This window comes from Cetorhinus maximus, chromosome 9 (genome assembly GCF_964194155.1).
Source record: "Cetorhinus maximus chromosome 9, sCetMax3.hap1.1, whole genome shotgun sequence".
In the NCBI taxonomy this organism is placed as follows: domain Eukaryota; kingdom Metazoa; phylum Chordata; class Chondrichthyes; order Lamniformes; family Cetorhinidae; genus Cetorhinus; species Cetorhinus maximus.
In genome coordinates this window covers 23,502,115-23,523,965 of record NC_135887.1, presented here as the reverse complement: position 1 = coordinate 23,523,965, position 21,851 = coordinate 23,502,115, and the positions used below count along the sequence as shown (strand labels likewise).

Here is a 21,851-nt window from a genome sequence, read left to right as displayed (position 1 = left end):
TGAGGGAGTGCTGCACTGTCAGAGGGTCAGTACTGAGGGAGTGTTGCACTGTTAGAAAGGCGGTACTGAGGTATCGCTGCACTGTCTTGGTTAACTTCCAGTAACTGCAACAAGAAATGTGAGGAAAGTCTCCTTTTGTAAACCCAACTCTGCAAGTGTCATAGACACAGTGACTGTGGAGAGGAAGCAGTGCAAACAGCTGCAGAGCTTCCAAACTCACTGAGTAACTCAGGAAGAAACTGCGTGGCTCCAAACTCAGGAAGACCTTGTGGTTTGACCCCTCTCTCATTTCCCTGTGTTACCATCTGGGTCTTGGACTGGAGACAGCGCACGTTTACAGGAGGGTCCTTGAATGAATGAATGATCTTGGTTTGTTCTTTGTTGTTTATAACACCGTTTTTTTTTTTAACAAAATTGATTTTAAACAGAGTGAGAGAGAAAACAGGGTTAAAAGGCCTTTCTACGTTAGAAAGAGACACAAAACTGAGTCAATCAGACCTTCAACGGAACTGAGTATAAATAGATGGTCGATGCAATGCTGCATGTTTTGCCCTTCTGCCCAAGTCTAATTTCACCCCATTGTGTTTAATGAGTTTTCTGTCAGATTCACACATCTGTTCTCCACAAGAGTTGCCAACTCTGGTTGGGTGCATTCCTGGAGGTTTCATCACATGACCTCCTGCCTCCACAGTTTCACCCCCGCCCTCCCACCATTGGCTAATCTTCCAGGAACACTACCCTCCTGCAGCCAATTGGAAAGGGAGCGAACTCTTTGGCTGGATTAATCTTGACTGTTAATGAAACAGACCATTTTCCTGAATATTGCTGAAAAGAGAAATAGCGCCGGAGTTTTTCCGTTTTGCACTCAGGGCCAATGCGAGCCTGCCAAATTATACAAATTGTGATTATTTGAAATTGGGCATTCTTGCATTTGTCCTGATGAGTGTCAGGTGAAAAGCTTTGGCAACATGTCTCTCTTTTCAGCAAGATTCAGGTCCTGTAATACCAGCTTCCCCATCGCCAATATCTTAATTATAAATAAAATATGACAAAAGCCAACTTCAGTAAAAATCTGATCATTTATCTCATTGTTGTTTGTGAGAACATGTTGAGAGCACATTGCCTCTCGTGTTTCCTACATTACAATAGTGACTACACATAATTGGTTGTAAAGTACTTTGGGACATCCAGAGGTTGTGAAAGGTGCTATATAAATGCAAGTCATTCTTTTCTCTTTTTTAATGTATTCATATCCAATTCCTTGTCTCCTTAATTGAGAAGGATGTTAACCAGTCGACAGGAAAAAGAAAGTTGGCACAAGCAGGTTAAATAATAATATCACAGCCTGGTTTCTAAGATTATTCAAAGGTGTTCATCGCACTGCTAGATTTCAACAAAAAAATTCACTTCCTGAATCAGTCCCTGCTGCACCAGGGCCAAATAATTGTTTAATCCCCTCTCCCACCCTCTCACCATCCACTCCCCCTCCCTCACTATCCCCTCTCCCACCCTCTCACCATCCACTCCCCCTCCCTCACTATCCCCTCTCCCACCCTCTCACCATCCACTCCCCCAGCCTCACTATCCCCTCTCCCACCCTCTCACCATCCACTCCCCCACCCTCACTATCCCCTCTCCCACCCTCTCACCATCCACTCCCCCACCCTCACTATCCCCTCTCCCACCCTCCCACCATCCACTCCCCCACCCTCACTATCCCCTCTCCCACCCTCTCATCATCCTCTCCCCAACGCTCACTATCCCCTCTCCCACCCTCTCACCATCCACTCCCCCACCCTCACTATCCCCTCTCCCACCCTCCCACCATCCACTCCCCCACCCTCACTATCCCCTCTCCCACCCTCTCACCATCCACTCCCCCACCCTCACTATCCCCTCTCTCACCCTCTCACCATCCTCTCCCCCACCCTCACTATCCCCTCTCCCACTCTCTCACCATCCTCCCCCCCACCCTCCCTATCCCCTCCCCCACACTCTCACCATCCCCTCCCCAACCCTCTCTATCCCCTCCCCAACCCTCTCACCATCCACTCCCCCACTCTCTCTTTCCCCACCCCCACACTCTCAACATCCGCTCCCCCACCCTTTCTATCCCCTCTCTCACCATCTCCTCCCCCACCCTCTCTATCCCCTCCCCCACCCTCTCTAATCCCTCCCCATCATCTCAACATCCACTCACCCACCCTCTCTATCCCCTTCCCCACACTCTCTTCATCCCAAACAACTTGCCCATTTTTCAGTCCCTTCCCCAATGCAACTCACCTCCCCAACTCCCACTTCTCCCCTTTCCCATCACTTCCCTCACCTCTTCGCCTTCCCCTCTCCCCACTGTCCATCCCGTCCCCACCGCAACACCCTCCAACCCTATGCCCTCCTCTACAAAGAGAATGATATCTAGGTGTCAGCTGTGGCTCAGTGGATGCCAGAACTTGTTCAAGTCCCACTCCAGATACTTGAACACCTAATCCAGGCTGACACCCAGTCCGTTACAGGGGGTGTGCTGCACTGTTGGAGGGTCAGTAATGAGGGAATGTTGCGCTGTTGGAGGGTCAGTACTGAGGGAATGCTGCACTGTCGGAGGGTCAGTTCTGAGGAGTGCTGCACTGTTGGAGAGTCTACTGAGGGACTGCTGCACTGTTGGAGGGTCAGTACTGAGGGACTGCTGTACTGTTGGAGGGTCAGTACTGAGGGAGTGCTGCACCATTGGATGGTGAGTACTGAGGGAGCGCCGCACTGTCAGATGGTCAGTACTGAGGGAGTGCCGCACTGTCAGAAGGTCAGTACTGAGGGAGTGCTGCACTGTCGGAGGGTCAGTACTGAGGGAGTGCTGCACTGTCAGAGAGTCAGTACTGAGGGAATGCTGCGCTGTTGGAGGGTCAGTACTGAGGGAGTGCTGCACTGTTGGATGGTCAGTACTAAGGAGTGCTGCACTGTCGGAGGGTCAGTACTGAGGGAGTGCCGCCCTGTCGGAGGGTCAATACTGAGGGAGTGCTGCACTGTCGAAGAAACCCATCTGCTCTCTCAGGTGGATGTAAAAGTTCCCATGGCGACATTTGAAAGAGGAGCAGGGACGTTCTTCTCCTGTTGCCCTGGCCGATATTTATCCCTCAACCAAGATCACTTAAAACAGATTATCTGGTCATCATCACGTTGCTGTTTGTGGGAGCTTGCTGTGCCCAAACTGGCTGCCACCTTTCCTACATTATAATAGTGACTGCACTTCAAAAAGTACTTGATTAGCTGTAAAACTTTTTGGGATATCCTGAGGCTGGAATCAGAAATGGGTTTTCTTTGTTCATTTTAAGTCTGTCTAAATTTGTTTTCAACTCACCGATGGCACATCAGCAGCCTCCAGCAAATCCTGTCGCAAAACTCATTGGACAAAATGTTCTGGATTGTTCCACTTCTATGTGACTGTTCCTTTAAGAGTTCGGTGGCGCAAACTGTTTTTACACATCTGATTGCATCTCCAGTTTCTATTTCCCCATTTTATAGTCTAACTGGGAGCTGTTGGCAGCGGCTTGTTCAGCCTTGAGAAGGGGAAAAGTGTGAGCCACATTCAGGGCTGATTCCTGTGATGCGGGAATTGCCCTCTGAGGTGAGATTGAATAAACTGGATCTCGTTCCCTGGAGCTTTGAAGAATGAGGTGATCTCATTAATACATAAAAGTGTTAAGGGGCTTAACAGGGTCGATGCTGGGAGGCTTTCGCCCTGGCTGGGGAATCTATAACACAGACCCAGGGATACGGCGTTGATCGTTTAGGACTGAGGTGAGGAGAAATTTCTTCACTCTGAAGGTTGTGGGTCTTTGGAATTCTCTACCTACTTTGGAATTCTCTACTGTGGATGCTCCGTCGTTGGGTATAGTCAAGACAGACATTGCTAGATTTTTGGAAACTAAGGGAGTCAGGAGATATGTGGATAGTGTGGGAAGGTGTGGCTGAGGTAGAAGATCAGCCCTGATGAGCTGAATGGCCTCCTGCTCATATTTTCTTGGTTCCTGTGTTCCAGCCGGTTAGACATTGTTCGCCTGGAACTGTATTAATAAAACAGTGAGTCTGAATGTGTCAATCTGGCTGCATCTGGTTCCAGTGTGGCTGGTGTTGAGAGCTCCATCTGTGTTACATTAACATGGGGCATTGAAAATTGTCTTTGACACTGTGTCACAATTGGCGTGGAAGCTGTGAATGGTGAATGATATACTGAAGGCCGAAGCTTTAAAAGAGTTGGGCTTCCGGGGTTATGTACAAACTGGGACGGGAACAATGATTCATGTGCTGCTGACACTTAATCGGCCAGATGTCGGCTCGGCCGTGAGGCCTCATGTAGTTGGACAGCATGCTGAAGCTCACTCTTCCCAAGAAAGAACGGCTACACCGTTGAGGTACCTGAGGGAGTCTGTACACTCAACTGTCCCTCCAACAAGGAGTCAACACTATCAGGAAAATGTTGGGGTGCGGGGAGACAAAGGGAGGGATTAAATCCCCCCCTTTATCACTTCTGTTGGAGTCTGTGTCTGAGTCTGGATGTCATGAATTACTGATAGATATTTTCTCACTGCTGCAGATTCCAAGTAAACGGACAACAGTACGTACCTGTCTAAAATGAGCACCGAGACAGATAATCTCAGCACGGTGGAGGATTTCTGGGACCTCCCTGATGACATCGATGTTACCAGGATCATGAACTATTATGAAAATGAGACTGAGGAGCAGGATGGGTAAGAAAACTGATTAATATGAATTTTGTTTGAGATGGAATGGACAATCTCAATGTCATGCCTTCAGCTGCCTGGACCCCAAGCTCCAGAATTCCCTCCCTGAACCTTTCCCTTTCCCTCTGCCTCTTTTTCCTCCTTTATGACACTCCTTAAACTTATCACTTTGACCGAACTTTTGTCTGATAATGCTCCTCTAAAGCACCTTGGGACATTTTAAAATGTGAAAGGCGCTTTATAAATACAAGTTGTTGTTGGTGTCTTCACTACCAGTTGCGAATGTTGGAGCAATGAGATTTCTCCACTCTCCTTCCCACTTCCCTCTCCTTCCAGTTGTCCCTAAATATTATGCATTTATATAACACAGAGAATCATCTCAAAAAGCAGATTAAGTGAACGAATATTAAGCAGAAATCAGGGGGTGAGATAGGGAAAAGTGACTATTAGAAACAAAATTGAAATACTTGCATTTCTACAGCGTCTTTGACGTCCTAACGCACTTTCCAGCCAATTAGGTACTTCTAGATGTGTAATGTAGGAAACGCAGCAGCCAATTTGTGCACAGCAAGATCCCGCAAACAGCGATGAGATAATGACCAGCTGATCTGTTTTTAGTGATTTTGGTTGAAGGATGAAGGATGATTGAAGGTGCTGGGCTGACTGCTTGCGCTCACACTCACATGTGGAGAGCAAGTCATCGGAGAATCAGTGAAATTAACCGCCAAAAGAAAAATAAACCGGAGATTGGGATTTTAATGCTTTTATTGGGAAAATATTATCTGAAATCAAATTGTTACTCAAACTCTCAGCAGACCTGCAGCATAATCCAAGACAACCACTCAATGCAGTCCAATAAAATGAGGGAAAACCATATGATGTAGTTCATTAGAAACTGTGACTGATAGGTGAGACAATCCAACATTACGTACAAAAAGTACATGCTATAGTAAAACAGGAAGGAGGACTGAGCGATGATATAGTCAAACAGAAGGTAGGTGAACCAGAGCAGATACTTGAACAGCATATACCAGAACCATATGTTATAATCAAATACAATGTACAAGAGCCAAGGGCCAAACTTCCCCAGCCAGTATGAGAACCTGGCTGCAGAGTCCGGTATGATGTATGACAGCCACAACAGGTAGTCCTGCAAAACGTACATCTGCCAACTGATGGATTCAGCTAGAATGTAGGACAGATAGAGCGTGCGTTCTTCAGTGATGTACCACAGGCTAATGCCAGTGTCCTTCATCATGTACAGGAGCCAGGTGATGTGCTGCAGGTTGGCCAGGCACCACCAAGCAGAATTGACCGGTAAGATGTAAGACACCCACCTTGCATGGCCCAGTAAGACCTGCGACAGACTGATGGCCAGGTCCAGCATGATGTATGACACATATAAGGTGTGATTCAGAAAGGTGTAGCTGAGTAGTAGGAAATAATCTTTGATGACATACATCTGCCACTTGATGTAATCCGACCAAAGGTACGCCAGCCACAGATTGCTCCTGGATTTAATATATGCTGACCACATGGAGAAGCTGGACAGAACATGGGAGAGCCACCTGAAGTAGTTATATGCCACATATAGGAACCAATTGCTTTGGTCTGAAAAGCTGTATAGAAACCAAAGGTTGGTGTCCAGAATGATATATGACAACCACAGAGTAACCCTCCACGTGGTGTGCAAGAACCACATACACACAATATTGTCCAAGAGATTGAATACGACCCAAGCCACAGGGTTTAACAGGCACCTGGAGATCCATATGCTACAGTCAAACATCATGCAAGTAAGCCAGATGGTATGTTCCAGTAGAAAGTATGACAAGCAGGTGGTACAACCCAGGAGGAAATCTGGCAGTGACATCACAGTCCGAGCAATCCCTACGAGATGCTAAGTTACAAAATGAACCCTCATCTCTCTGAGCGGATGAGTGACAATGCTGGAAGCAGCAACAATTCGGAAGAGCTCAGGACAACCACTATTAAGTGCGATAACACACCAAACATTGTGTGGGATTATTCAGCAGTAAATCTCCCTCCTTCAGTTCTTCCTAGAACCACTGCAGCAACAACCATGACTTGCGAGATCTCTCTGCACTGCCACCTCACCACTCCCTCCCATTGTTGTGAAGCTCTTCCTCGCTTATGTCATTGACAACCTCTGAGTCAACAATTGGACAGGTAGCAGCCAATCGCATGAGCTGAAAGGGGGAATGTATGAACAGATGCATTGAAATAGAGGAAGAGCTGCCATTCAGCCTCATGGAGCTATCACCAAATTGTGTTCTTCTTGCTTGTGACTGGCTTGGGCAAAAGAATTTGCTGTCCCATATAACACTGACATTGCAACATCTAGCCAGTTCACTTCACCTTGCATCACTTCCCGACAGAAAGTCTCTCTCTCTCACAAAATCTTTAGTGACCTCCCCTAAATCTTTCCACTACCCACCCCTCCCCCCACCCCCCAACCCAGCTAAATTGAAAGCACAGCGTTCTGTTCACATGAGGAGGGGAACGAATGGCTCCCCTAATCTACCACTCCAGATCTGACCGTGATTAGGTTTTTTTTGTGAAATTAGACAGGATGTGCTTTGTCAACACTGTAGGAGCCTCAGTCTTTGCACTTGCAGTTTGTAATGAATTAGTCAGACAGGTTTTCTGAGGTTAAACAAATAACAAGATAAGTTTATTGAAACTATTTCCTGAATTTAAACAAACTAGGTAAATCACAAACACCATTCATACATCACAAACACTCCGTGAGCCCACACACACACACACACATCAGTACATCTGGCAGAATAAGAGGATAGGCTTAAGGATTTTTTTACAGTTCATGAAGAAGATAAAACAAAGGAGTATACGGTTAGCTGTCCTTTGGCTGGTCTCGATGCGGTGATTCCGCGTTGCGGTCGTTTTGTTCAGTTGTCTTCCTGGATGGTGTTGTAGGGAGCAGATTTCCCCATTTTATTTCCAAAAGATCTCTGTTTGCAGTAGATTTCTATTCTCATATGGTTTGCCAATCTGGGCAAAATAATTTTGAGAGTGAAAGAACACGAACAGATTTTGCAGCCTGTTTTCAGCACAGCATCCTGAACTCTGATCTCTCTCCTGCTAAGTAACACAGTCTCTTAAAGTACCCTGCTGGCTGTATATTCCAGAGGAATTCGATTAGTCCATGTCTGCTGCAGTCATTATCTTTTGGACACGTAATTGCATTTTGCTGTTTCATATCAGAAACTGTTGAAAAGTTTCAGGATAATGTAAATCCAACAGGAGATGGGGTCTTCTAGACTCCCCAAGGGGGTAGAGTATCTGTTCTGTTTCATCCCTCTTGATGGAATGCAAGCTTGTATACTGTAGCCGTCTACCAGATCTCCATTGTCTTAAGAGGATTTCAATTTACTTTCAAAATCCAGCCGGAAAAAGAAAAAATAGTAATTGTATCCTTAAAATCAACCACATCCTTATAACAACAGTGATGGCAAATTATTTTTGCTCCCTTATACATGACATGACAAGGAAAAGAGATGAACTCAAGTCTACAGCAAAAAAAACGGGTCATTCTGTCAAACTGCTTTGTGCCCCAGGCGAGTCTCCTCCTCATCTCACTCTGTCAACATATCCTTCTATCCCTTTCTCCCTCATGTGTTTATCCAGCTTCCCCTTAAATGCATCGTCTGCCCCTCAGAAGTAAAAAATTGTCAAACACTTTTGAGTTGAGAAACCACTGATTTCAAGACTTTCTAAAGAATTAAGTTGTTGCTGCTCCTGAGGACATCTTATTGTTACAGTCCAGGAGTTACTGCGCAGAATGTGACAATTCCAATTGAGATTAGCAATTCCCTTAGGGCACAAGTATTTTATAATCCCCTGAGAATCCCAGGTAAGTATCAGGAACACTTTACACTCTATATCTACATCTACATCTACATCTACACAAACAACAGTGACAGTTTACAAGATCCTTCAATCTATGTGGGATATCTCAGTAATCTCAGACAGTGCAGCACTTCCTCATTACTGGCCCTCCAACAGTACAGCCCTCCCTCAGTACTGACCCTCTGCAGTGCAGCACACCCTCAGTACTGACCCTCCGACAGTGCAGCACTCCCTCAGTACTGACCCTCTGACAGTGCAGCACTCCCTCAGTACTGACCCTCTGCAGTGCAGCACTCCCTCAGTACTGACCCTCTGACAGTGCAGCACTCCCTTAGTACTGACCTTCTGACAGTGCAGCACTTCCTCTGTACTGACCCTCTGACAGTGCAGCACTCCCTCAGTACTGACCCTCTGACAGTGCAGCGCTCCCTCAGTACTGACCCTCTGAAATTTTGCACTCCCTCAGTAATGCACAGGAAGCGTCAGCCTGGATTATGTGCTCAAGTCTCTAGAGTAAAACTCAAACCCATGACTTCTGACTAGGAGGGGACAGCTAGCCACTGGTCCATGGCTGTAAGAGAGTGTGACTGGACTCAATGTCTGAGTTTTACCCGTGAGGGATGGCACTTTGATGAGGTAACATTAAGCCTTCCAGCTTTGGTGGACTGTTCTCCAGCAAGGAGTACAGGTTCAGGTAAACAGAGGAGAGATATTTGGCTGAGAGGAATTGTTTTTGTAAAGAATTTTCTATTTTTCTATTTGGAATTTGCAAATACAAATCCCAAGGCTTTTGTGACCCAGTCATCAAGAATATGTTTTGGTGAATGCCCTTATACTTACATGTGTAAATATGAAATCCTGGTGAGAACTTCCACTGGCATTCGGCTGAATAAGGAAACCTTGTGTCTCCCTTGCACTATGATAGTGACAACATAGCAGCTTGATTATTGCATCACATGTGTAGAATTATAGAAACTACTGTACTGTTCTGTTGCTGGGTGACAAGGCCTACACTCCTGGGCTACAGCCTGTACCAGGCTTCAATTCCTGGTTTACATTACAGGCCTTAATCTCCATACTTAGACTGGAGACCAGACTCAAAACCAGGCCAGCATCTTTAGGCCTTCATTCCAGACCTAAACTCTAGTCAATGATTAACTGCTTTCACACATCCTTCATATCAGAGACAGATGCAGAGTGTTAAATCAGATTCCTCTCCTAGAAGCACTGACTCTTCTGGACTGGTTCCTTGTGTGTTGGTAGGTCTGCAATACCCCAGAATGCCTGTTCCTCATTTTGCCACCTGAACTTTGGATGTCTTCAGCCCATTGAACTGTGGGGGGGACATCACATGTGCATGCTACAATGAACCCCACCCAGCCCAACCCACCATCCATACCATCCACAATTGTGTCTACTTCCCAACTGAAATCATTGGATATTGATTAGGAGGGTGGGATTCTCTGTCTCTAGCCTGTGGGATATTGATTAGGAGTGTGGGATTCTCTGTCCCTAGCCTGTGGGATATTGATTAGGAGTGTGGGATTCTCTGTCCCTAGCCTGTGGGATATTGATTAGGAGTGTGGGATTCTCTGTCCCTAGCCTGTGGGATATTGATTAGGAGTGTGAGATTCTCTGTCCCTAGACTGTAGGATATTGATTAGGAGTGTGGGATTCTCTGTCTCTAGCCTGTGGGATATTGATTAGGAGTGTGGGATTCTCTGTCCCTAGCCTGTGGGATATTGATTAGGAGTGTGAGATTCTCTGTCCCTAGACTGTAGGATATTGATTAGGAGTGTGGGATTCTCTGTCCCTAGCCTGTGGGATATTGATTAGGAGTGTGGGATTCTCTGTCTCTAGCCTGTGGGATATTGATTAGGAGTGTGGGATTCTCTGTCCCTAGCCTGTGGGATATTGATTAGGAGTGTGGGATTCTCTGTCCCTAGCCTGTGGGATATTGATTAGGAGTGTGGGATTCTCTGTCCCTAGCCTGTGGGATATTGATTAGGAGTGTGGGATTCTCTGTCCCTAGCCTGTGGGATATTGATTAGGAGTGTGGGATTCTCTGTCCCTAGCCTGTGGGATATTGATTAGGAGTGTGGGATTCTCTGTCCCTAGCCTGTATGATATTGATTAGGAGTGTGGGATTCTCTGTCCCTAGCCTGTGGGATATTGATTAGGAGTGTGGGATTCTCTGTCCCTAGCCTGTGGGATATTGATTAGGAGTGTGGGATTGTCTTTCCCTAGCCTGTGGGATATTGATTAGGAGTGTGGGATTCTCTGTCCCTAGCCTGTGGGATATTGATTAGGAGTGTGGGATTCTCTGTCCCTAGCCTGTGGGATATTGATTAGGAGTGTGGGATTCTCTGTCCCTAGCCTGTGGGATATTGATTAGGAGTGTGGGATTCTCTGTCCCTAGCCTGTGGGATATTGATTAGGAGTGTGGGATTCTCTGCCCCTAGCCTGTGGGATATTGATTAGGAGTGTGGGAATTGCTGGAAGTCTTGCCCAGGAGTAACTGAGTCGAACTGAAATGCCCATACGCACCATCTCTGCAGCGTTTATCAAACTTGACACCAGTGGGTCTTGAATCTGGAATACTAATTCACCTCTGTTGTCTTTCTTTAATCTGAATTAAACAGCCCAGCTGACCCCCCTGAGCAGATTGATAAGCCTCTGACTGACAACAGCATTAATGAACGTTTTACATTCTGGATGGATGCCAATCCTATAATCAGGTATTAGCCTTTTCCCCAATTCCCTTCCTCATTTCTCTCTCTCTCCTCTCCTGAAACTCTGCTGTCCTTATCCTGCCATGTCCTCTGACCATCCTGCTCTTGCTGAGCTCTCCTGTTCACTCCCAGTACCCTCGCATTTAAAGATTAACATTCACACCCTTGTGTTCAAAATCTCCATGGCCTTGCTCCTCCCTATTTCTGTAACCTCCTCTAATCCTACAAACCCCCACTCCCACCCACCCCACAAAACTCTCTACACTCCTCCAACTCTGGCCTCTTGTGCGTAGACCCCTTCTTTCACCCTGCCCTTGCTGTCTGCACTTTCAGCTGTGTAGAACCCAAGTTCGAGAATACACTCCCTATCCCTCTCAAAAGAACAGAAGAAATAGGAGCAGGAGTAGACCATTCGGCCCATGGAGCCTGCTCTGCCATTCAATATTGATCATGGCTGTTCTTGGGCTTCAACTCCATTTTCCCGCCCACTCCCCATATCCCTTGATTTCCTGAGAGACCAAAAGTCTGCCTGTCCCAGCCTTAAACATATTCAACGATGGAGCATCCACAGTCCTCTGGGGTTGGGAATTCCAAAGAATCACCATCCTTTGAATGAAGAAATTTCTCCACATCTCAGTCCTAAACGATCGTTCCCCTATCTTGAGACCGTGCCCCCGTGTTTTAGATTCTCCGAGCAGCGGAAACAATGTGTCAGTGTCCACCCTATCAAACCCCTTCAGAATTTTGTATGTTTCAATCTCCATCCTCCCCTCTCAATTTAGACCCTTCTTAACAAAAACCCCTTCAAACACATGCCTTGTATCATATGTTTCCAATCATTTCTTCTTTGGGTCTGTCTGTTTCATCATGTGAAGCATTTTGGGATGTTTTATTCCGTGAAGGATGTATCGTTGATGAAGTTGTATAACACATCTTTGTTGGGCCTCGTTTGAATTTACAGGACAGAAGACTACCTTGAAGGGATTGAATCAATGACAGAGGAAAGCCTGTATGAGTGTTTCCCATTTCAAATGGATAAAAATAACACTATCAGGTATTTGCTTTACTCCATGGATGTATGTGCTCTCTAACTGAGTGCTGAGTATTTATTACTGAGATGCGTTGCTGAAGGACTGGAGCACCAGTAAGATTAACAAGAGTGGCAGAAATGATGAGATAAATTATGAAGTAATGACACCAAACCTGGATTTTAAGAATGTAAGAACAGTGTGAAAGGGAAGGCTTGCATTTCTATAGCATGTTTCATGGCTACTGAACGTCTCAAAGCACTTTACGGTTGATGAAGTGCCTCTTGAAGTGTAGCCATTGTTGTAATGTCAGGAAACACAGCTACCAATCTGCACTCAGTAACAACCCACAAACAGCAATATCATAATGATCAGATAATCTGTTTATGAGATGTTGATTGAGAGATAAATATTGCTCAAGACAACACGCCTGCTCTTCTTTGAAATAATGCCATAGGATTTTTTACATTCACCTGAGCAGGCAAATGGGCCCTCGGGTTAATGTCTCATCCACAAGACAGCTCCTCTGACAGTGATGCACTCCCTCAGTACTGTACTGGAGTGTCAACTCTGACTTTTGTGTTCAAGCCTTGGAGTGGGATTTGAGGCTGGAACCTTGTGATGCAAAGGCAAGCGTGCAACCAACTGGGCCCCAGTCACCACCCACAACTAACACCAAGAGGAGCAAAAGTGGGCCATTCGGCCCCTCAAACCTGCACCATCACTGAAAAAGATCACAGCCTGTTCCTGTGCTGTAGATTCTGTTTAACTATGTAAGGGCAATCACTGTGAGAGGAGATATATTTTGCCATTCACAGGGCTGCTTTCTCTACCCATCTGATAATATGTACAATTATCCCCAATCATGCAGTCTCAAATATGATGCAGCAAATCATAAACACTGTAAGGTAACATTAAATAATTGCCTGATCAATCTGATTTGTCATTGGGTTATATAATGTTCTATTCATCTGTGAAATGGTATCAGGATAATTTAATATTCAGGTTATTTATTCTATACAACAGCTGTGAGCATTTTAAAAGCGAGGATATTATTGATGGATGCTTCAACCTTCAGATGGATTTGAGGAAAATTAACAGGTATGCGCTTTGATTTATTATATGGTTTAATCAGGTGTAGAATGCAAACTATTCAGAAATGCTTACTGACCAGCCGAGTCCTTTCAGGTCCTGCACACACACTGTTAAACAGAGACCCTGATTATCAGTAATGTACAAAGAGGATTGGGGACTTCCATTCAAAACCCAGTTGAAGGTGAACTGCTATTGAGCTTTTGTAAAACAGAAAAGCAATATAACAACTTGTGAATAACATCAGTGTGTCCATCTGTCCGATTATAATCCTTCAGTTAGTCTCTCTCTCTATCCCTAATCCCACAATGTATCTATCCCTCAATGTCCCTATCTCTCACTCTCCAATCTCTAGGTGTATTTTTCACTAGAATACCCAAATAAGGATTCTGTCATGTTGTTTTACTGTGAAAGGTATGTGTTGTTGGATGGCGTGACAAATGTTGTTCGTTGTCAATAAACAACGGGGTAGGTCTCCCCAGAGTTTTGTAAAACAACAAGAATCTCTGCATACCATCGAACAGATCTGTGGTGACCTGCTCTTGTTACATTCCATTTCACAGCTCGTGTAAACCCTGTGAAGAAATGAAATTGGTGAAAGATAATTGTGCTGTACTCACCTGCCAAGTTAATACAACTAAAACAGTCAGGTACTTGCATCATTTCACACCTGTATCTATATGATGGTAGTTATATGTTTCGGTACACATGGATCCTGTTTCTTAGTTTCTGCATTACGGGACTCATTGGATTCATTGGGATCACGTTATCGGCCAGTGTATGTTGGGTTCTGTTTTGCTTCCTCGGATTCCTTTTGGATTCCTTTGATCCAAAGTCGATGGCTGCATGTTTCCCCAGCTTGAACCCCATTAGCCATCGTTCTTCCCACTCACTGATTCGATCACTGCTGGCGGCACCGGAAGATTCCGCCCCACTGATTCAGCCACTGTCCCTTTGCATCACCTGCCCAATTTAGCATCATCATTGCTGAACGAGCAGCATTTCTGCTTAAAGCTCACTCCCAAAGATGAGAGAGCATCAGCTTGATTCTGTATTCTTTCACCTGGGACTGAGGGTCTCACTCTAACATTTCAGAGGGCAGTTAAGAGTCAGCCACATTGCTGTGGGTCTGGAGTCACATGTAGGCCATTCCAGGTAAGGACGGCAGATTCCCTTCCCTATAGGACATGAGTGAACCAGATGGGTTTTTACAACAATTGATGATAGTTGACATGGTCACCATTACTGAGACTAGCTTTATATTCCAGATTTATGAATTGAATCTAATTTCCACCAGCTGTCGTGGTGGGATTTGAACCCAGGGCATTAGCCTGGGCCTCTGGATTACTAGTCCAGTGTCATTACCACTAACCGTCATCTCCCCAAGTCTGATCTTTAATCCATGTGTCAGCCTGTGGAAAAATATTGAAACTCTGATTTGTTATCTTGTGGCCCCGTTGGTCAGACGGAGCAGTGGTGAAGATCGGTCTCTGATCCAGGAAGACAACACAACCGATAGACCCAGGTGAGAACCTCCCTCCTTCCTCTGGCATTATCGGCAGAGTTGTTAGTGAAGGAAAGCTTTGCAGACAGCGAAGGTAAACATCTTGAGTTATAATATTTTTTAGGAGGGCCAGAATAGAATGAAAGAAACAACTTGCATTTATATAGCACCTTTCATGACCTCAGTACATCCCAAAGAGTTTTACAGCCAAATGAGCACTCTTGCAGAATATTGTAACAGACAGAAACTTGGGCATCAATTTACACATAGCAAGATCCCATGAAGAGCAAAGAGTTAAAAGATCAGATCGGATAAACATTGGCCAGGACACTAGAAAGAACTCCCCTGCTCTTCTTAGAATAGCAGCTGTGGGCATCTGTCCTGAGAGGACTGGACAGGGCTTTGGTTTAACATGGCATCTGGTGGCCAGCACCTCCAACAATGCAGCAGTCCCTCAGTACTGGCACCAAGTGTACCAGCCTGGGTTATGTGCTCAAATCTCTGAAGGGGAACTACTGTTTTTTCTCAGTTCTCTGTTTAAGGAAAATCCTTTGCCCCTGTGAAATCAGGAGCTCAGTGTGGGTTATGTGGGTCACCCTGGCAAGGTCACATTCAATGCCTATCCCTCTGTACCCTCATGGTATTGAGAGTTTGGTTGCCAACTCTGGTTTGACATAGTCCTGGAGGCCCTTAATTGAGAATCCACCATGCAGTGAGGGACTGGAGTCACATGTAGCTAGGCCAGGCAGGAATCCCTTGCCTGAAGGATATTAGGAGGAGAGGGGGGCGGGTATGGTAGTGGGGGGAAGTGCGGAAGCAGTTAGGAAACAGCAAAAGTGTTAAGACACTGATGGCAAACTGAACTTGTCCTCTTCTGTCAAGATATCAACACGACTACAAAACGTACAGGATTCAGCTCTTCGATGCTATATTTGAAGGAGATCTGTACACCATAGATGTTCTACTTCAAAAGATCGAGGAATCTAATGGTTATCTCTCTCACCAAAAGTTAAAAGGTAAAGATAATGAGAGAGAGAGAGGTTGTATTTATAAAACAGCCACAACCCTGCCTCTCAGAAACTTCTGAAAGGCTCCACGTTTGATGATTTTTATTGGAGTTGTGGTGACTCGCTATTCAATCAGACACACAGACCAATCAGTGAACAAGGTGCAAGAAAACGAGGGCTTCAGATTAATGTGTCACCCAAAGGATGACACCTCCAACATTAGCACTCCCGAGGAGATTCGGGCTTATGGCATTTGAGTCATTTGAGACATGTCATGTGGCGAGTGAAGCGTGCTTGTGGCAGTGAGATTAGGTGAGAATAAACTCACGAAGAGTTAACTCCGTCATGTTGGCTGCTGTGGGTGGGGGATTTCAAGAATGGAAAAAGAAATCTTTACATTCTTATTTCACCTTTCATGAGAAACGTGCCAAAGTGCTTTACAGTCAATGTTGGGCTTTTTTGAAGCGTGGTCACTGTTGTAACGTAGGAAATGTGGCAGCCAATTTGTGCACAGCAAGGTCCCACACATAGCAATTCGTCAATGTTTTATTAATGTTGCTGGAGGGTTAAATATTGCCCAGGATATGAGGGGAGAGCCCCTCCCACTGCTCTTTGTCGAAACAGTGGCCGTGGGATCTTTTGTGACCACCTGAGAGGGCAGTCAGGTCCTCAGTTTAACATCTAATCTTTAGCGTCCACCACCAAGAATAGCTCGATAGCACCAACCCTGACAGCTGGCCAGGCTCTGAGGTTTGTCATTGCCAGGCTGATCCTTTCTGTTCGGTATGGAGGAGTAGATACAAAATCAGAAACATGGCACCATTAATTATAAGAATATTACAGATAACAAAGGTTACAAATCATTGGTTCAGCCTCAGTTGGAGTATTGAGGCTGATTCTGGGCATCTCACTTTAGGAAGGATGTCAAGGCCTTAGGGAGGGTGCAGAGGAGATTCACTAATATGATACTGGGCATGAGGAATTTCAATTATGTGGAGAGTCTGGAGGAGCTGGGATTGTTCTCCTTACAGCAAAGAAGGTTAAGGGGAGGTTTAATCGAGGTGTTCAAAATCATGAAGGGTTTTGACAGAGTAAATAAGGAGAAGCTGTTTCCAGTGGCAGGGGTTCAGCAACCAGGGGGGACACAGATTGAAGAGAATAAGGCAAAAGACCAAGAGGGGAAATCAAGAAAACAAAATTCACATAGAGAATTGTGAAGGTTTGGACCTGATTTCCGCCTGAGACAATAGAGGAATCAGGCTCAATAAGAACCTTTAAAAGACCAATGTAGTTGAAAAGGACTGATTTACAGGGTTATGGGGAAAAAGCTGGGCGCTGGGACTAAATGGATAGCTCTTTGAAAGAGCTGGCACAGGCACAATGGGCTGAATGGCCTCCTTCTGTGATGTAAGATTCTATATTTCTGACATAACAGAATATCTAGATGAAGAGAAAATAATTAAAAGCAGTCGACAGAGATACCAGAAAGGAAGATTGTTATCAACCCTGACAGAGTTCTTCGATGAGGTGGTGGATGGAACAAGAGCAGCAGATGCGGTGTATACAAGTCTTCAGAAAGTGTTTGTCCATTGGAGAGGATTAAGGGGGAAGGGATTAGAGGGATAGTCAATACCTTTACAGAAATGAAATCCACATATTGTGAGGTTGTTGGGGTTACATCCTTAATGCCTTTTATTAGGTTTAGTGAACAGATCAAAAATCTTTTGAGAAATGAATGACTTCATAACGAAACTTTATAAATTTGGAAATGCAACATGAAATTAGTGAGGTAATTATCACCTGAGATGAACTTTATAGGATTGGGTGGTTCCTGTCATGGCGAGGTTTGCAGGGAGGGGAATGTTGGACTATCAGTGCAGCTTTCAACCATTCTGCCAACTTAGAAAATTTGAGGAAAAACAATTGAATCCAGGTGACTGAATTTGCAAAAACTACTGAGAGAAGCTGGGTTGGTATTTGGGAAGGATAATAGAAAATTAATTCAATTGAGGGTCTCCTCCCTCAAAGTCCACTTATGATCTGGCTAGGCGTACATGTGACCGAGTGTTTGAGTTTTGCTCTTGGGAAATAGAGCAGGACAGTAGCAGAATGTTCCCTCAAGGATTGGAGTCAAATGGATGACAGTTGGACAGGGTGTGTGGATCTTCCCTCACTCTGTGCTTTCTTATGCAACTCACACAGATTCAAGCACCGGTCAAACTTGTCTTATGAAAGCCTTGCTGAAAATAACAAACAAAACAGAGGAACAAGCCCAAGACATTAAGATGGTGGAAATTGTCAAGAAACTAATCTCCTTTTCAAAGAAGACAGGAGACCTGAAAGCCTTCATTAACGCAGCTTACACTGACAAGATTTACAGAGGTAGGAAACTGCTGACCAATTCCTTTCTCATCGCTTTCTGTGGGAAATACGAGACACTTGCTCCCAATGTCAGGTTAAAAGTAAATTGTGAGATAAAAGCAAAGAACTGTGGATGCTGGAAATCCATAACAAAAACAGAAACAGAAATACCTGGAAAAACTCAGCAGGTCTGGCAGCATCGGTGGAGAAGAGCACAGTTGACCTTTCGAGTCCTCATGACCCTTCAACGGGTTCTGTTGAAGGGTCATGAGGACTCGAAAGGTCAACTGTGCTCTTCTCCACCGATGCTGCCAGACCTGCTGAGTTTTTCCAGGTATTTCTGTTTTTGTTTTTGTTTTAAAAGTAAATTGTGTCCCTGTTTCTAGGGCAGACGAGTCTTCACATTGCTGTGGAGCGCAGGAGGTGTGACCTGGTCAAATTCTTGGTCAGAAATGGAGCTGCTGTCGATGTCCTGGCCAAAGGAAGCTTCTTCCGGAACAAGAAACACAAGCAGTGTTCCTTCTACTTTGGTGAGTTCTAAATAGTAAAATCATAAATACAACAAGCACACAGACAGGTGTACAGAGATGAACATAGGCAGACAACAGAAAACACACAGACAGACAGACATAGCCCAACACACAGACCAACACACACACGCGCACACACATACACACACATGCACACATACACACACACACACACACACACATACACACACACACACACACGCACACATACACACACATGCACACATACCCGCACACGCACACATGCACACATACCCGCACACACACACACGGAGAGATAGACACAGACTAACACACACAGATATACAGAGATTGGAGATATATACAGACAAACACACACAGTTAGACAGACACAGACTAACACACATAGACCAATGCACACACACTCAGGTAGACAGATACAGACTAACACACAGATCAACACACACATATGCACATGCACAGACACAGAGAGAGATAGACACAGACTAACACACAAATTTACAGATATTGCAGATACATACAGATGAACACACACAGATAGATAGACACAGACTAACACACATAGACCAACACACACACACAAATGCATACACACACAGATAGATAGATACAGATTAACACACACACACACACACACACACACAGATAGACATGGACTAACACACAGACAAATATACAAAGATAGACAGATACACACAGACACACACACACAAACATAAACTGGAGCAAATCTCCAGTTCTTCCCCGGTCTGAAGAAGAGCCAAATGGACTCAAAACGTTAACTTTGTCTTTCTTTCCACAGATGCTGTTAGACCTGCTGAGTTTTTCCAGCATTTTCTGTTTTTGTTTCAGATCCCCAGCAAGACTGGTGTGGACAGATAACTGAACACACAACTGAACACACCAGATAAGCTGGTAAAGTGACAACTGCACAGATTGGTAGAGCAAAGTAGATGGACAGAGGATCCTTGATAATCCATCGTCACTTTTCCTTCCTTTTGTGCAGTTGATTCTAAAACTCGGGAACTGGGAAAGGTGGGATCCACAACTCACAACATGTCTAAAGTCACAGAGTAACTTTCAATTGACCTTGCTCCCTCCCCATGTCTCACTGGGAAAATGCTTTGAGTAACACAGCCACACTGAATAGAAAAGTGTTGGGTTTTGATCCCTATCTGTAGTTGGCTATGTTCCAGCCGGTGAATTTATAGCGACCTCTGCCCCTGGATTAAGAAGTGGGGAATGGAATACCAGTGAGCGTTTCACACCCTGACTTCGATCCAGTGACTCCCGATGGGAGACACACATACACGAGAATGGACATTGGATGAGGCACACCATTTTCCCCTCCAAGCTACTTACCATCCTGACTTGGAAATATATCGCTGTTCCTTCGTTGTTGCTGGGACAAAATCCTGGAACTCCCTCCTTTACAACACAGTGGGTGTACCTACAGCACATGGACTGCAGCGGCTCACGGGCAATTAGGGATGGGCAATAAATGTTGGCCTTACCAATGACACCCACATCCCATGAATGAATAAAAAAGGAACAGGATCAGGACAGGGCTGTGATGCCCTCTGCAATCAAATACCCAGGGAATGTTCCCGTGTCAACGTGAGGTGAGAGGAGTGCTGATCTCTCATGGTAAGGGGAGAGTCACAGCGTCTGGGAAAGGGAGGGGGGAGTGGCAGAGAATTTTATGTCAACCAGACACAGTGAGGGAGACTTGTCTTACAGTGTTGTGCTATTGACCCTCCAAATGCCCAATGCAGGGGGTTTCCCGCTCAGTCTGGCTGCCTGCACCAACCAGCTAGACATTGTGACCTTCCTGATTGACCACGGCGCTGACCCGCGGGCGCAGGACCGGGCGGGGAACACAGTGCTGCACGCACTGGTGTCCATCGCTTACGACACGCCGGACACTCGGAGCTTTGTGACGGACATGTACGACTTCATCCTGATGAAGTGCACTGACATGGATCCCAGTGTCAACCTGGAGAAGATCACCAACCGCGAGGGCCTGACCCCACTGCGCCTGGCCGCTCACACGGGCAAGATTGGGGTACGTTCTGAAGCGCATCCTTCCTAAGCCGTGGCTCTCCTTAGGGTGGGGGCATTCTTGGCAGAGGCTGGCATTTATCTGCCATCCCTAGTTACCTTTGAGACTGTGAAGGTGGGACTACTTTGTACAATTGAGTGCAGTCAGCGGGCAGTTAAGAGTCAACCATATTGCTGTGGGTCTGGGGTCACAGACAGGTCCAGACTGGGTAAGGACGGCAGATTTCATTCCTTAAAGGACATTAGTGAAGCAGATGGGTTAATATGGCAATCTGACAACTTCATGGGCACTTTTACTGAGACCAGCTGATTATTTCTAGATTTTTAAAAATGAATTAAAATTCTCCACCTCCTGTGGGATTTGATCTCCGATTTGACTAAATTATTATTACCAGGAACGTAACCGCTGCACTACCATACCCAACACAACCAAACACTCCTGCTCCCCAAAAATCCCCCCAATTGATCATTGGGCAAATCCATGACACCGAGTGGGAACTGGACAAGTCCCTGAGAATGGGCAACATCGCAGATTTTAAAAACAGGTTGTTGGGAGGGCCGACCTTATTGCAGTCAGTTCCTGTGCTCGTGAGTACTTTCAGCGGGACAGAGAGGAACTTCCCAGAATTTTCCTTTCCTTCACAGAGATTTCTTTTATTCTCCCAGTCTTTTTTGCCTTTTCCCAGAGTTTCCTCATCTTCCCCTGAATTTTCCTGTTCTTTCAGTTTCCTGATCATCTCCCACGTTTTCCAGTTGTATCTCTGATTTTCCTGATCTTATCTTGAGTTTTCCTGTTGTTTCAAAGCGTTTCCTGATCTTCTCCCAGGTTTGCCTGTTGTATCTCCAAGTTTCCTGTCCTTTCCTGTGTTTTGACTACAAGGTTTTTGACTGGAATGTTCAGTGTTGTTGGAGAAGGGTTGTGGGAAA

General features: G+C 45.4%; 1 protein-coding gene across 1 annotated transcript in view; it reads left to right on the top strand.

Annotated features, from left to right (window-relative positions):
• Window positions 1-3,505: 3,505 nt before the first annotated feature.
• Window positions 3,506-21,851, top strand: part of LOC144684449 (transient receptor potential cation channel subfamily V member 3-like) — a 41,502-nt gene continuing 23,156 nt past the window's right edge. Inside the window, exons 1-11 of the mRNA XM_078548240.1 lie at window positions 3,506-3,792; window positions 4,589-4,742; window positions 11,270-11,365; window positions 12,321-12,413; window positions 13,414-13,488; window positions 14,043-14,129; window positions 14,945-15,004; window positions 15,866-15,999; window positions 18,193-18,372; window positions 18,738-18,881; window positions 20,639-20,928. Of these exons, the coding sequence (XP_078404366.1) occupies window positions 4,627-4,742; window positions 11,270-11,365; window positions 12,321-12,413; window positions 13,414-13,488; window positions 14,043-14,129; window positions 14,945-15,004; window positions 15,866-15,999; window positions 18,193-18,372; window positions 18,738-18,881; window positions 20,639-20,928 (1,275 nt within the window). The 5' untranslated portion in view covers window positions 3,506-3,792; window positions 4,589-4,626. The remainder of the gene's footprint in view (window positions 3,793-4,588; window positions 4,743-11,269; window positions 11,366-12,320; window positions 12,414-13,413; window positions 13,489-14,042; window positions 14,130-14,944; window positions 15,005-15,865; window positions 16,000-18,192; window positions 18,373-18,737; window positions 18,882-20,638; window positions 20,929-21,851) is intronic.